The sequence below is a fragment of the Coregonus clupeaformis genome, chromosome 33 (assembly GCF_020615455.1).
Source record: "Coregonus clupeaformis isolate EN_2021a chromosome 33, ASM2061545v1, whole genome shotgun sequence".
Lineage (NCBI taxonomy): Eukaryota > Metazoa > Chordata > Actinopteri > Salmoniformes > Salmonidae > Coregonus > Coregonus clupeaformis.
In genome coordinates, this window is record NC_059224.1 from 2988574 (window position 1) to 3003327 (window position 14754).

Here is a 14754-nt window from a genome sequence, read left to right on the forward strand (position 1 = left end):
TACTAGTTCTAGGTGTGTGTTTGTGTGTGAGAGAGAGAGAGAGCGAGAGCGAGAGATAATTGAATTGAGAGAGAGAGAGACGGGTGCGTTTTGGATTAATTTGTTCCATCTGCTTTGCCGTATGCATATTATGAAACCCCGCCCACCTAACAGGAAGTAAATGTCAACCTCGCCGTGTTGCATTTGTTGGTGATCATCAGAGAAAAATTGAAAGGGAAAATAACCATACACTTGTCATCTAACGCACTAAAGACACAAAACAATCATGGAAAGGGTACCCGCACCGTTACGGTGCTTCAGCGAATGTCACTCCGCGGAGAAGTTCACAGACGACGGAGTGGAGACGGTGACTTCAGTGGAGCAGGTGAACATGACGGCCAGATTAGCCCTTTAGCTTTCATGGCTAGCTAGCAAACATCGCTGTCTAGCTACGCATTTGAGCCAAGAAGTGATTTGCGCAATCATAAACAAGTGTTTTTAGACGTTCCTTTAAAACCACTTGCATATGCCTTTTTTGTCACACTTTGGTTCAGACATGATGTTGAATTAAATAAACTTTAGCTAGCTGGCTAAGTACATCTGCGACTCCAGGAGTGGTGAGAAACTGCTCAACGTTGTCATCCTGGATAATGATAATGTTTTGTATGATAAAGATATGACACCAAATCATGTAGTGTTAGCCAATCATGTAGTGTTTTGCTGCCATCCATAGATGTTTAAACAAAACTATAGTGTGTGCATGCAGTCAGTGTCATTCTCATGCCTTGTTGAAGCTCACATTTTCGGTTCTGCTTTGTGTGTCTCACTCAAACATCTTTTATGTTATCCAGAGAAAAGTCGAACGCAGTATTCAAGAAGTAATCAGTGTTTACAAACAGATACACAGCTTACCACAGTAAGTAAATGTTCGGCTTCATTCTCTGGTTTTCAACATGATCACACTATTTGTCTTGTATGTGAGAATCTGTCATTGCTTTGAATCCTACTAGGCTATGCCTTTTACATGAAATTAGACCACATATTACAAGTCCAAGTTGTATGCCATTTAAAAAAAACATTTTGTGCATACAACTAAATACTGTGAGTAAGACGGATACATAGAAGTTCAAGTTATCTACAGGGTTCTTAACGTGTCACCCTTCTGAATAAGTTATCTACAGGGTTCTTAACGTGTCACCCTTCTGAATAAGTTATCTACAGGGTTCTTAACGTTTCATCCTTCTGAAGAAGTTATCTACAGCGTTCTTAACGTTTCACCCTTCTGAACAAGTTATCTACAGGGTTCTTAACGTTTCACCCTTCTGAACAAACACTAGCTCTGGTGCAGAGCGTGGTTCGGCTGAGTGACTGGCCGTGTCCGAATACCATTACAAGCATACTACATACTACATACTATGTACTCATTGTCTCATACTATTTAGCACGTACCGTTTAGTAAAAAGTATGCAGTATGTAATGGCCGCAATGCAGTAGCGGCTCCTGATTGGCTGAGGAGGTGGGGCCAATTGCAGGTGGGTTTTTCAAATTCAACAGACATGCATTACATTAACCAGCCTAATAATAGCTCATTTCCAATTAGATCAATTGATCTAAACTATGAATAGAATAGGAATGGAGTTATACTCTGAGTGTACAACACATTAAGTACACTGCTCTTTTCATGACATACTGACCAGGTGGATCCAGGTGAAAGCTATGATCCCTTATTGATGTCACTTGTTAAATCCACTTCAATCAGTGTAGGTGAAGGGGAGGAGACAGGTTAAAGAAGGATTTTTAAGCCTTGAGACATGGATTGTGTATGTGTGCCATTCAGAGGGTGAATGGGCAAGACAAAAGATTTAAGTGCCTTTTGAATGGGGTGTGGTAGTAGGTGCCAGGCGCACCGTTTTTTCACGCTCAACAGTTTCCTGTGTGTATCAAGAATGGTCCACCACCCAAAGGACATCCAGCCAACTTGACACAACTGTGGGAAGCATTGGAGTCAACATGGGCCAGCATCCCTGTGGAACGTTTTCGACACCTTGTAGAGTCCATGCCCCGACGAATTGAGGCTGTTCTGAGGGCAAAAGGGGGTGCAACTCAATATTAGGAAGGTGGTTGGTATACTCAGTGTAGGCCTACTCAGGCTGGTTATAGGCAGACTATCACATTCGACCTATACCATAGCCCATCTATCCTATTTAAAAAGGACTGAATACAGAAAAATATCATTTGGTTCCATTTCAACATATTTATTATTGAAACCAAAGTGCTGTAACACATACACTACCAGTCAAAAGTTTGGACACACCGACTCATTCCAGGGTTTTTCTTTATTTTTACTATTTTACATTGTAGAATAATAGTGAAGACATCAAAACTATGAAATAACACATATTGAATCATGTAGTAACCAAAAAAGTGTTAAACAAATCAAAATATATTTTATATTTGAGATTCTTCAAAGTAGCCACCCTTTGCCTTGATGACAGCTTTGCACACTCTTGGTATTCTCTCAACCAGCTTCATGAGGTAATCACCTGGAATGCATTAAAATTAACAGGTGTGCCTTCTTAAAAGTTAATTTGTGGAATTTCTTTCCTTCTTAATGCGTTTGAGCCAATCAGTTGTGTTGTGACAAGGTAGGGGGGGTATACAGAAGATAGCCCTATTTGATAAAAGACCAAGTCCATATTATGGCAAGAACAACTCAAATAAGCAAAGAGAAACAACAGTCCATCATTACTTTAAGACATGAAGGTCAGTCAATAAGGAAAATGTCAAGAACTTTGAAAGTTTCTTCAAGTGCAGTCGCAAAAACCATCAAGCACTATGATGAATCTGGCTCTCATGAGGATCGCCACAGGAATGGAAGACCCAGAGTTACCTCTGCTGCAGAGGATAAGTGCATTAGAGTTACCAGCCTCAGAAATTGCAGCCCAAATAAATGCTTAACAGAGTTCAAGTAACAGACACATCTCAACATCAACTGTTCAGAGGGGACTGTGTGAATCAGGCCTTCATGGTCAAATTGCTGCAAAGAAACCACTACTAAAGGACACCAATAAGAAGAAGAGACCTGCTTGGGCCAAGAAACACAAGCAATGGACATTAGACCGGTGGAAATCTGTCCTTTGGTCTGGAGTCCAAATTTGAGATTTTTGGTTCAAACCGCCGTGTCTTTGTGAGACGCGGTGTGGGTGAACGGATGATATCCGCATGTGTATTTCCCACCGTAAAGCATGGAGGAGGAGGTGTTATGGTGTGGGGGTGCTATGGTGTGGGGTGCTTTGCTGGTGACACTGTCTGTAATCTATTTAGAATTCAAGGCACACTTAACCAGCATGGCTACCACAGCATTCTGCAGCGATACACCATCCCATCTGGTTTGTGCTTAGTGGGACTATCATTTGTTTTTCAACAGGACAATGACCCAACACACCTCCAGGCTGTGTAAGGGCTATTTTACCAAGAAGTAGAGTGATTGAGTGCTGCATCAGATGACCTGGCCTCCACAATCCCCCGACCTCAACCCAATTGAGATGGTTTGGTATGAGTCGGACAGCAGAGTGAAGGAAAAGCAGCCAACAAGTGCTCAGCATATGTGGGAACTCCTTCAAGACTGTTGGAAAAGCATTCCAGGTGAAGCTGGTTGAGAGAATGCCAAGAGTGTGCAAAGCTGTCATCAAGGCAAAGGGTGGCTATTTGAAGAATCTCAAATATATTTTGATTTGTTTAACACTTTTTTGGGTTACTACATGATTGCATGTGTTATTTCATAGTTTTGATGTCTTCACTATTATTCTACAATGTAAAAAATAAAGAAAAACCCTTGAATGAGTAGGTGTGTCCAAACTTTTGACTGGTACTGTATATTTATTTATTTATTCAATCAAATAGCTTAAACACATTAAAACTTACATAATGTTCTAATCAAAAGGCTATTGCACAGAAAAACAGAATGACTGCTAAGGCTTGATCCATAAATTAAATAATTATAGGTAGCCTAGCCTACAAAACTAAAACAATCCACATGTTCAAATCAAAAGGCCTGATTAACATGACATCAATGACGTTAGCCACATCGCGAGTCCCAGGTGCCCCGGTGTCAGAAATCAAAAGATGGTTTAGTACTTAGTTTAAAAGCTCTGACGATGGCCAAGAGAACAAGAAACACTTTTCAATGAGAAAATAGAAATCCACTTTGGGTAAAAAAATCGAATAAGACTTCTGTTTTCAAAGATGCAGCCTACGATGCAATACTCGTGATCATTTTAGGAGAACAATTACGACTTTGTCTGCATTTGAACACCACTGCAGAAGCTTCGCTATTCGGCGTCTTCCCAATTAAGTAGCCTAGTTTTGTTGTTTGACTACTTGAAGAGAACTAGGGCCTATCACTCGCAGCCCACCTCTTCCAATGCATTGAGGAAAACTGTACATCTAAGTCTACTAGATGAAGAGCTTAGATGAGTACAACATCCTGGCATTGAAACCATACTTGATTTTAGAAAATTCACACACTACAAAACAATTATATTTTGGCATACTGAGAATGCGCGATTGCGTTGTTTCCCACTATTTGTTGATATCTAATGATCAGCTGTTGTCAAAGCCGAAATGACTATGACATCCGGGCATTTTATTTTATTTTTTCAAATGTATTTAACCTTTATTTAACTAGGCAAACAAATTCTTATTTACAATGACGGCCTACCCCGGACGCCGCCCTATGGGACTCCCAATCACGGCCGGTTGTGATACAGCCTGGAACCGAACCAGGGTCTGTAGTGACGCCTCTAGCACTGAGATGCAGTGCCTTAGACAGCTGCGCCACTCGGGAGTAGCATTTTCAAAATGTTGCATACTATTAAATGTTATTTTTTTGCATACTCAAACGGACGCAAGTATGTGTATTCGGACACGGCCAGTGACTGACTGAGAGAGAGAGCACAGCTGAATTACGCCCAGGACCAGACCTAAACCTAGATCCTTATGGACAGCTGTAATAATGGACCAGAGGTAGTACTAGCTGTAATAATGGACCAGAGGTAGAACTAGCTGTAATAAATGGACCAGAGGTAGAACTAGCTGTAATAATGGACCAGAGGTAGAACTAGCTGTAATAAATGGACCAGAGGTAGAACTAGCTGTAATAATGGACCAGAGGTAGAACTAGCTGTAATAATGGACCAGAGGTAGTACTAGCTGTAATAATGGACCAGAGGTAGAACTAGCTGTAATAAATGGACCAGAGGTAGTACTAGCTGTAATAATGGACCAGAGGTAGAACTAGCTGTAATAATGGACCAGAGGTAGTACTAGCTGTAATAATGGACCAGAGGTAGAACTAGCTGTAATAATGGACCAGAGGTAGAACTAGCTGTAATAAATGGACCAGAGGTAGTACTAGCTGTAATAATGGACCAGAGGTAGAACTAGCTGTAATAATGGACCAGAGGTAGAACTAGTACTGGACCGTCAAAGCAATGTCTTGTTTCTTTCATTTTCTCTCCATTAAAGCACCAACCCTGTTTTTACCACCATGACAGAGTGAGAAAATCATAGTGCCTTCAGAAAGTATTCATACCCTTGACTTATTCCACATTTTGTTGTGTTACAGCCTGAATTCAAAATTGATTAAATATTTTTCCTCACCCATCTACACACAAAGTGATAACATGGTTTTAGAAATGTTAGCAAATGTATTGAAAATGAAAAACAGAAATATCTCACACCCCTGAGGCAATACATGTTCGAATCACCTTTGGCAGCGATTACAGCTGTGAGTCTTTCTGGGTAAGTCTCTAAGAGCTTTGCACACCTGGATTGTACATTATTTGCACATTATTCTTAAAAAAATTATTCAAGCTCTGTCAAGTTGGTTGTTGATCATTGCTAGACAGCCATTTTCAAGTTTTGCCATAGATTTTCAAGCAGATTTAAGTCAAAACTGTAACTCGGCCACTCAGAAACGTTCAATGTCGTCTTGTTAAGCAACTCCAGTGTATATTTGTCCTTGTGTTTTAGGTTATTGTCCTGCTGAAAGGTGAATTCCTCTCCCAGTGTCTGTTATAAAGCAGACGGAACCAGGTTTTCCTCTAGGATTTTGCCTCTATTCTGTTTTTTTTTAAAATTATTATTAAAAAACCAGCAACAACACCCTAGTCCTTGCTGATGACAAGCATACCCATAACATGATGCAGCCACCACCATGCTTGAAAATATGAAGAGTGGTACTCAGTGATGTGTTGTGTTGGATTTGCCCCAAACGTAACGCTTTGTATTCAGGACATAAAGTTAATTACTTTGACACATTCTTTGCAGTTTTACTTTAGTGCCTTATTGCAAACAGGGTGCATGTTTTTGAATATTTGTATTCTGTAGAGACTTCCTTCTTTTCACTATGTCAATTAGGTTAGTATTGTGGAGTAACTACAATGTTGTTCATCCATCCTCAGTTTTCGCCTATCACAGACACTAATCTCAAACTGTTTTAAAGTCACCAATGGCCTTATGGTGAGATCCCAGAGTTAGGAAGGACACCTGTATCTTTGTAGTGAGTGGGTGTATTGATACACCATTCAAAGTGTAATTAATAACTTCACCATGCTCAAAGGGATATTCAATGTCTTTTTTTTTTTACCCATCTACCAATAGGTGGCCTTATTATGTGACATGTTAAGCACATCTTTACTCTTGAACTTATTTAGCCGTGTCATGATAAAGGCGTTGAATACTTTATTGACTCAAGACATTTCAGCTTTGAATTTCTTATTCATTTGTAACAATTTCTAAAAACATAATTCCACTTTGACATTATGGGATGTTGTAAATAATAAATAAATAATATGCCATTTAGCAGACGCTTTTATCCAAAGAGACTTACAGTCATGTGTGCATACATTTTATTTTATTTATTTATTTATTTTTTGTGTATGGGTGGTCCCGGGGATCGTACCCACTACCTTGGCGTTACAAGCGCCATGCTCTACCAGCTGAGCTACAGAGGACCAGAGGCCAGTGAAACAAAATCTCAATTTAATCCATTTTAAATTCAGGTTGCAATACAACAAAATGTGGAAAAGGTTTTTTACAAAGCGACTTACAGTAATGCATTTTGTAGCAAGAATCGAACACACGACACAGGACCATATATACAGCGGGGGAAAAAAGTATTTAGTCAGCCACCAATTGTGCAAGTTCTCCCACTTAAAAAGATGAGAGAGGCCTGTAATTTTCATCATATGTACACGTCAACTATGACAGACAAAATGAGAAATTTTTTTCCAGAAAATCACATTGTAGGATTTTTTATGAATTTATTTGCAAATTATGGTGGAAAATAAGTATTTGGTCAATAACAAAAGTTTCTCAATACTTTGTTATATACCCTTTGTTGGCAATGACACAGGTCAAACGTTTTCTGTAAGTCTTCACAAGGTTTTCACACACTGTTGCTGGTATTTTGGCCCATTCCTCCATGCAGATCTCCTCTAGAGCAGTGATGTTTTGGGGATGTCGCTGGGCAACACGGACTTTCAACTCCATCCAAAGATTTTCTATGGGGTTGAGATCTGGAGACTGGCTAGGCCACTCCAGGACCTTGAAATGCTTCTTACGAAGCCACTCCTTCGTTGCCCGGGCGGTGTGTTTGGGATCATTGTCATGCTGAAAGACCCAGCCATGTTTCATCTTCAATGCCCTTGCTGATGGAAGGAGGTTTTCACTCAAAATCTCACGATACATGGCCCCATTCATTCTTTCCTTTACACGGATCAGTCGTCCTGGTCCCTTTGCAGAAAAACAGCCCCAAAGCATGATGTTTCCACCCCCATGCTTCACAGTAGGTATGGTGTTCTTTGGATGCAACTCAGCATTCTTTGTCCTCCAAACACGACGAGTTGAGTTTTTACCAAAAGTTCTATTTTGGTTTCATCTGACCATATGACATTCTCCCAATCCTCTTCTGGATCATCCAAATGCACTCTAGCAAACTTCAGACGGGCCTGGACATGTACTGGCTTAAGCAGGGGGACACGTCTGGCACTGCAGGATTTGAGTCCCTGGCGGCGTAGTCTGTTACTGATGGTAGGCTTTGTTACTTTGGTCCCAGCTCTCTGCAGGTCATTCACTAGGTCCCTCCGTGTGATTCTGGGATTTTTGCTCACCGTTCTTGTGATCATTTTGACCCCACGGGGTGAGATCTTGCGTGGAGCCCCAGATCGAGGGAGATTATCAGTGGTCTTGTATGTCTTCCATTTCCTAATAATTGCTCCCACAGTTGATTTCTTCAAACCAAGCTGCTTACCTATTGCAGATTCAGTCTTCCCAGCCTGGTGCAGGTCTACAATTTTGTTTCTGGTGTCCTTTGACAGCTCTTTGGTCTTGGCCATAGTGGAGTTTGGAGTGTGACTGTTTGAGGTTGTGGACAGGTGTCTTTTATACTGATAACAAGTTCAAACAGGTGCCATTAATACAGGTAACGAGTGGAGGACAGAGGAGCCTCTTAAAGAAGAAGTTACAGGTCTGTGAGAGCCAGAAATCTTGCTTGTTTGTAGGTGACCAAATACTTATTTTCCACCATAATTTGCAAATAAATTCATTAAAAATCCTACAATGTGATTTTCTGGATTTTTTTCTTCTCATTTTGTCTGTCATAGTTGACGTGTACCTATGATGAAAATTACAGGCCTCTCTCATATTTTTAAGTGGGAGAACTTGCACAATTGGTGGCTGACTAAATACTTTTTTCCCCCACTGTATATATATATAGTGTGTGTGTGTGTGTGTGTGTGTGTGTGTGTGTGTATATATACTGTATATGTGTAAGTAAGCATATAAGCACAGAGCACAATTTACTGTCATCAAGTACTATTAAATTAGTGAAGACATGTTCATGACAATACCCCAGAAGTGTTTATCAAAACAGCCTACAGTGTTGAGTGGGTGGTGTATATGTATCATGGCCTTCAGTTCAGCCAGACCTCTATCATAATGTCTGTGTCATGATCTCAGTATATATACACCTGTTCTGAAAGGCCCTAGAGTCTGCAACACCACTAAGCAAGGGGCACCACCAATCAAGCGGCACCATGAAGACCAAGGAGCTCTCCAAACAGGTCAGGGACAAAGTTGTGGAGAAGTACAGATCAGGGTTGGGTTATAAAAAAATATCAGAAACTTTGAACATCCCACAGAGCACCATTAAATCCATTATTAAAAAATGGAAAGAATATGGCACCACAACAAACCTGCCAAGAGAGGGTCGCCCACCAAAACTCACGGACCAGGCAAGGAGGGCATTAATCAGAGGCAACAAAGAGACCAAAGATAACCCTGAAGGAGCTGCAAAGCTCCCCAGCAGAGATTGGAGTATCTGTCCATAGGACCACTTTAAGCCATACACTCCACAGAGCTGGGCTTTACGGAAGAGTGGCCAGAAAAAGGCCATTGCTTTGGGGATGTTTTTCATCGACAGAGACTGGGAAACTGGTCAGAAATGAAGGAATGATGGATGGCGCTAAATAAAGGGGAAATTCTTGAGGGAAACCTGTTTCTGTCTTCCAGAGATTTGAGACTGGGACGGAGGTTCACCTTCCAGCAGGACAATGACCCTAAGCATACTGCTAAAGCAACACTCGAGTGGTTTAAGGGGAAACATTTAAATGTCTTGGAATGGCCTAGTCCAAGCCCAGACCTCAATCCAATTGAGAATCTGTGGTATGAATTAAAGATTGCTGTACACCAGCAGAACCCATCCAACTTGAAGGAGCTGGAGCAGTTTTGCCTTGAAGAATGGGCAATTATTATTATTTTTTATACCCCAAGAGACTTGCAGCTGTAATTGCTGCAAAAGGTGGCTCTACAAAGTATTGACCTTGGGGGGGGTGAATAGTTATGCACGCTAAAGTGTTCTGTTTTTTTGTCTTACTTCTTGTTTGTTTCACAAAAAAAAATATGTTGCATCTTCAAACTGGTAGACACACACACACACACACACACACACATATTGTTGTTTGCCTTGAACCATCCGACCCAACCACCACATACTGTATGTAGTTATCAGTCAACCAATAACAGGTTGACTGACTCACGCCGTTTCCACGACAACGTCTCTGGCGCTGCTGATTATTGTGTCCGACCAGCCTTTGACAGACCATACCACAGTAGGATGGAATGAACATAGCATTAGCAGTCATAATGTAGCCTGGTCCCAGATCTGTTTATACTCTTGCCTACTCCATTGCTGTCGTTGTCAAGCCATACATGGCAGGGAGTTGGCATGACAGCACAAACAGACTGGCGCTCAGCCTATTAGCAACCATTATGTGTACATGTATAGATTTCCACTGTGTTTTCTCCTCAGGCCCACTCTGTGTTGTCTCCTCAGGCCCACTCTGTGTTGTCTCCTCAGGCCCACTCTGTGTTGTCTCCTCAGGCCCACTCTGTGTTGTCTCCTCAGGTCCACTCTTGTGTTTTCTCCTCAGGCCCACTCTGTGTTTTCTCCTCAGGCCCACTCTGTGGTTTCGCCTCAGGCCCACTCTGTGTGTTTTCGCCTCAGGCCCACTCTGTGGTTTCGCCTCAGGCCCACTCTGTGTGGTTTCGCCTCAGGCCCACTCTGTGTGGTTTCGCCTCAGGCCCACTCTGTGTGGTTTCGCCTCAGGCCCACTCTGTGTGGTTTCGCCTCAGGCCCACTCTGTGTGGTTTCGCCTCAGGCCCACTCTGTGTGGTTTCGCCTCAGGCCCACTCTGTGTGGTTTCGCCTCAGGCCCACTCTGTGTGGTTTCTCCTCAGGCCCACTCTGTGTTGTCTCCTCAGGCCCACTCTGTGTTGTCTCCTCAGGCCCACTCTGTGTTGTCTCCTCAGGCCCACTCTTGTGTTGTCTCCTCAGGCCCACTCTGTGTGTTTCGCCTCAGGCCCACTCTGTGTTTTCGCCTCAGGCCCACTCTGTGGTTTCGCCTCAGGCCCACTCTGTGTGTTTCGCCTCAGGCCCACTCTGTGTGGTTTCGCCTCAGGCCCACTCTGTGTGGTTTCGCCTCAGGCCCACTCTGTGTGGTTTCGCCTCAGGCCCACTCTGTGTGGTTTCGCCTCAGGCCCACTCTGTGTGGTTTCGCCTCAGGCCCACTCTGTGTGGTTTCGCCTCAGGCCCACTCTGTGTGGTTTCGCCTCAGGCCCACTCTGTGTGGTTTCGCCTCAGGCCCACTCTGTGTGGTTTCGCCTCAGGCCCACTCTGTGTGGTTTCGCCTCAGGCCCACTCTGTGTGGTTTCGCCTCAGGCCCACTCTGTGTGGTTTCGCCTCAGGCCCACTCTGTGTGGTTTCGCCTCAGGCCCACTCTGTGTTTTCTCCTCAGGCCCACTCTGTGTTTTCTCCTCAGGCCCACTCTGTGTTTTCTCCTCAGGCCCACTCTGTGTTTTCTCCTCAGGCCCACTCTGTGTTTTCTCCTCAGGCCCACTCTGTGTTTTCTCCTCAGGCCCACTCTGTGTTTTCTCCTCAGGCCCACTCTATTGAGGGACCAGCACTACCAGTACCTGAAGAAAGGATTACGTCATCTCTCTGATGCTTATGAGGTATGTAGACTACTGCCAGGCAGACAACTGTATACACTCTGAGCCTGCATGAGTACTAATTCCCTAAGAGTATTTCCCACAAAGCACATCATTGATGACCACATTCTATATGTAATATATGACATGTATCTGAAGTAGGGCTTACGTCATCTCTCAGAACTGATCTCCACCACTTACTTGTATTCATCTTAAGATAGCTAGGTGAGACAACCGCATATTACAGTCACAGTAAGTATGTTTTTCCTCAATATAGTAGTTATCAGCAAAGTCAGTGCTAGTAGTAAAAGAAAAGTGGGGTGGATTTAATCAAGATATTCTTCTTCATTGCTATTGGTCAGAACTGAAGATGTGCCTCATACTCCTTGCATCCTCGTCATAGTTTCTAAGTTGCAGTAAGAATTCAAACTTTGGAGCCAATGTTCCGCCCATTACAATTTGTAATCTCTTAAATATTCCAAATTCTGTTTTATCTAAAACAGATTAACTACATTGAACAAAAATATAGACGCAACATGTAAAGTGTTGGTCCAATGTTTCATGAGCTGAAATAAAGATCTCAGAAATTTTCCATACGCACAAAAACCTTTTCTCTCAAATGTTGTGCACAAATGTGTTTACATCCCTGTTAGTGAGCATTTGTCCTTTGCCAAGAGAATAATAATAATAATAATAATATGCCATTTAGCAGACGCTTTTATCCAAAGCGACTTACAGTCATGCGTGCATACATTTTTTTTGTGTATGGGTGGTCCCGGGGATCAAACCCACTACCTTGGCGTTACAAGCGCCGTGCTCTACCAGCTGAGCTACAGAGGACCACATTTTTTCACCACTCCATTTGTCCTTTGCCAAGAGAATCCATCCACCTGACAGGTGTGGCATATCAAGAAGCTGATTAAACAGCATGATCATTACACAGGTGCACCCTGTGCTGGGGACAATAAAAGGCCACTCTAAAATGTGCAGTTTTGTCAAACAACACAATGACACAGATGTCTCAAGTTTTTAGTGAGCGTGCAATTGAACACAAGCATTTTGCTACACCCGCAACAACACCCGCAACAACATCTGCTAAATGTGTGTACAGTATGTGACCAATAAAGTTTGATTTGATTTTGACTGCAGGAATGTCCACCAGAGCTGTTGCCAGATAATTAAATGTTAATTGCTCTACCATAAGCTGCCTCCAACGTGGTTTTAGAGAATTTGGCAATGCGTCCAACCGGACTCACAACGTGTATGGGGTCGTGTGGGCGAGCGGTTTGCTGATGTCAGCATTGTGAACAGAGTGCCCCATGGTGGCAGTGGGGTTATGTTATGGGCAGGCATAAGCTACAGACAACGAACACAATTGCATTTTATCAATGGCAATTTGAATGCACGGCGATACCGTGACGAGATCCTGAGGCCCATTGTCATCCGATGCCATCACCTCATGTTTCAGCATGATGATGCACAGTCCATGTCGCAAGGATCTGTACACAATTCTGAAAATGTCCCAGTTCTTCCATGGCCTGAATCCTCACCAGACATGTCACCCATTGAGCATGTTTGGGATGCTCTGGATTGAAGTCTTCGACAGCATGTTCCAGTTCCTGCCAATAACCAGCAACTTCACACAGCCATTGAAGAGGAGTGGGACAACATTCCACAGGCCACAATCAACAGCCTGATCAACTCTATGTGAAGGAGATGGCGTTGCATGAGGCAAATGGTGGTCACACCTGATACTGACTCGCCCCTACTTTTTTTTTTTTTAAGGTATCTGTAACTAACAGATGCATATCTGTATTCCCAGTTATGTGAAATCCATAGATTAGGGCCTAATGAATTTATTTCAATTGACTGATTTCCTTATATGAACTGTAACTCAGTAAAATCTTTGAAATTGTTGCATGATGCGTTTATATTTTTGTTCAGTATATATTGAGACTCAGCATTGACAAAAACATTGTAGGATAAACTTGCAGGATATAGACCATTCAAAAAAATACCAAAGTGTTTTCTAAAAAAATTAATCATATTTCACCAGTCCTGTTCCAGAGTCGAAATGTACATTTGGGGTTTCATTTTACTGCATGAAATGCTTAATTATGGAGCAGTCAATATTATATTAGGGTACAGTACATTCGGAAAGTATTCAGACCCCTTGACTTTTTCCACATTTTGTTACGTTACAGCCTTATTCTAAAATGGATTGAATTGTTTTTTCCCCCTTATCAATCTACAAACAATACCCCATAATGACAAAGCAAAGACAGGTTTTTAGACATTTTGGCAAAAAAAAACTGAAATATCACATTTACATAAGTATTCAGACCCTTTACTCAGTACTTTGTTGAATCACCTTTGGCAGCGATTACAGCCTCGAGTCTTCTTGGGTATGACGCTACAAGCTTGGCACACCTGTATTTGGGGAGTTTCTCCCATTCTTCTCTGCAGATCCTTTCAAGCTCTGTCAGGCTGGAAGGGGAGCGTCGCTGCACAGCTATTTTCAGGTCTCTCCAGAGATGTTCGATCGGGTTGAAGTCCGGGCTCTGGCTGGGCCACTCAAGGACATTCAGAGACTGACTAGTCTCCCAGTCCCTGCCGCTGAAAAACATCCCCACAGCAGGATGCTGCCAACACCATGCTTTACTGTAGGGATGGTGCCAGGCTTCCTCCAGACTTGACGCTTGGCATTCAGGCCATAGAGTTCAATCTTGGTTTCATCAGACCAGATACTCTTGTTTTTCATGGTCTGAGAGTCTTTAGGTGCCTTTTGGCAAACTCCAAGCAGGCTGTCGTGTGCCTTTTACTGAGGAGTGGCTTCCATCTGGCCACTCTACCATAAAGGCCTGATTGGTGGAGATGCAGAGATGGTTGTCCTTCTGGAAGGTTCTCCCATCTCCACAGAGGAACTCTGGAGCTCTGTCAGAGTGACCATCGGGTTCTTGGTCACCTCCCTGACCAAGGCCCTTCTCCCACAATTGCTATTTTTGGCCGGGCGGCCAGCTCTAGGAAAAGTCTTGGTGGTTCCAAACTTCTTCCATTTAAGAGTGATGGAGGCCACTGTGTTCTTGGGGACCTTCAATGCTGCAGAAATGTTCTGGTACCCTTCCCCAGATCTGTGCCTCGACACAATCCTGTCTCAGAGCTCTACGGACAATTCTTTCGACCTCATGGCTTTGTTTTTGCTCTGACATGCACTGTCAACTGTGGG

The 14754-nt window shown here is 42.8% G+C and overlaps 1 protein-coding gene across 1 annotated transcript in view; it reads left to right on the plus strand.

Annotated features, from left to right (window-relative positions):
• The first annotated feature begins 142 nt into the window (after positions 1–142).
• Positions 143–14754, plus strand: part of LOC121548531 (protein farnesyltransferase subunit beta) — a 35802-nt gene continuing 21190 nt past the window's right edge. Inside the window, exons 1-3 of the mRNA XM_041859996.2 lie at positions 143–364; positions 831–895; positions 11480–11552. Coding sequence (XP_041715930.1) covers positions 266–364; positions 831–895; positions 11480–11552 — 237 coding nt within the window. The 5' untranslated portion in view covers positions 143–265. The remainder of the gene's footprint in view (positions 365–830; positions 896–11479; positions 11553–14754) is intronic.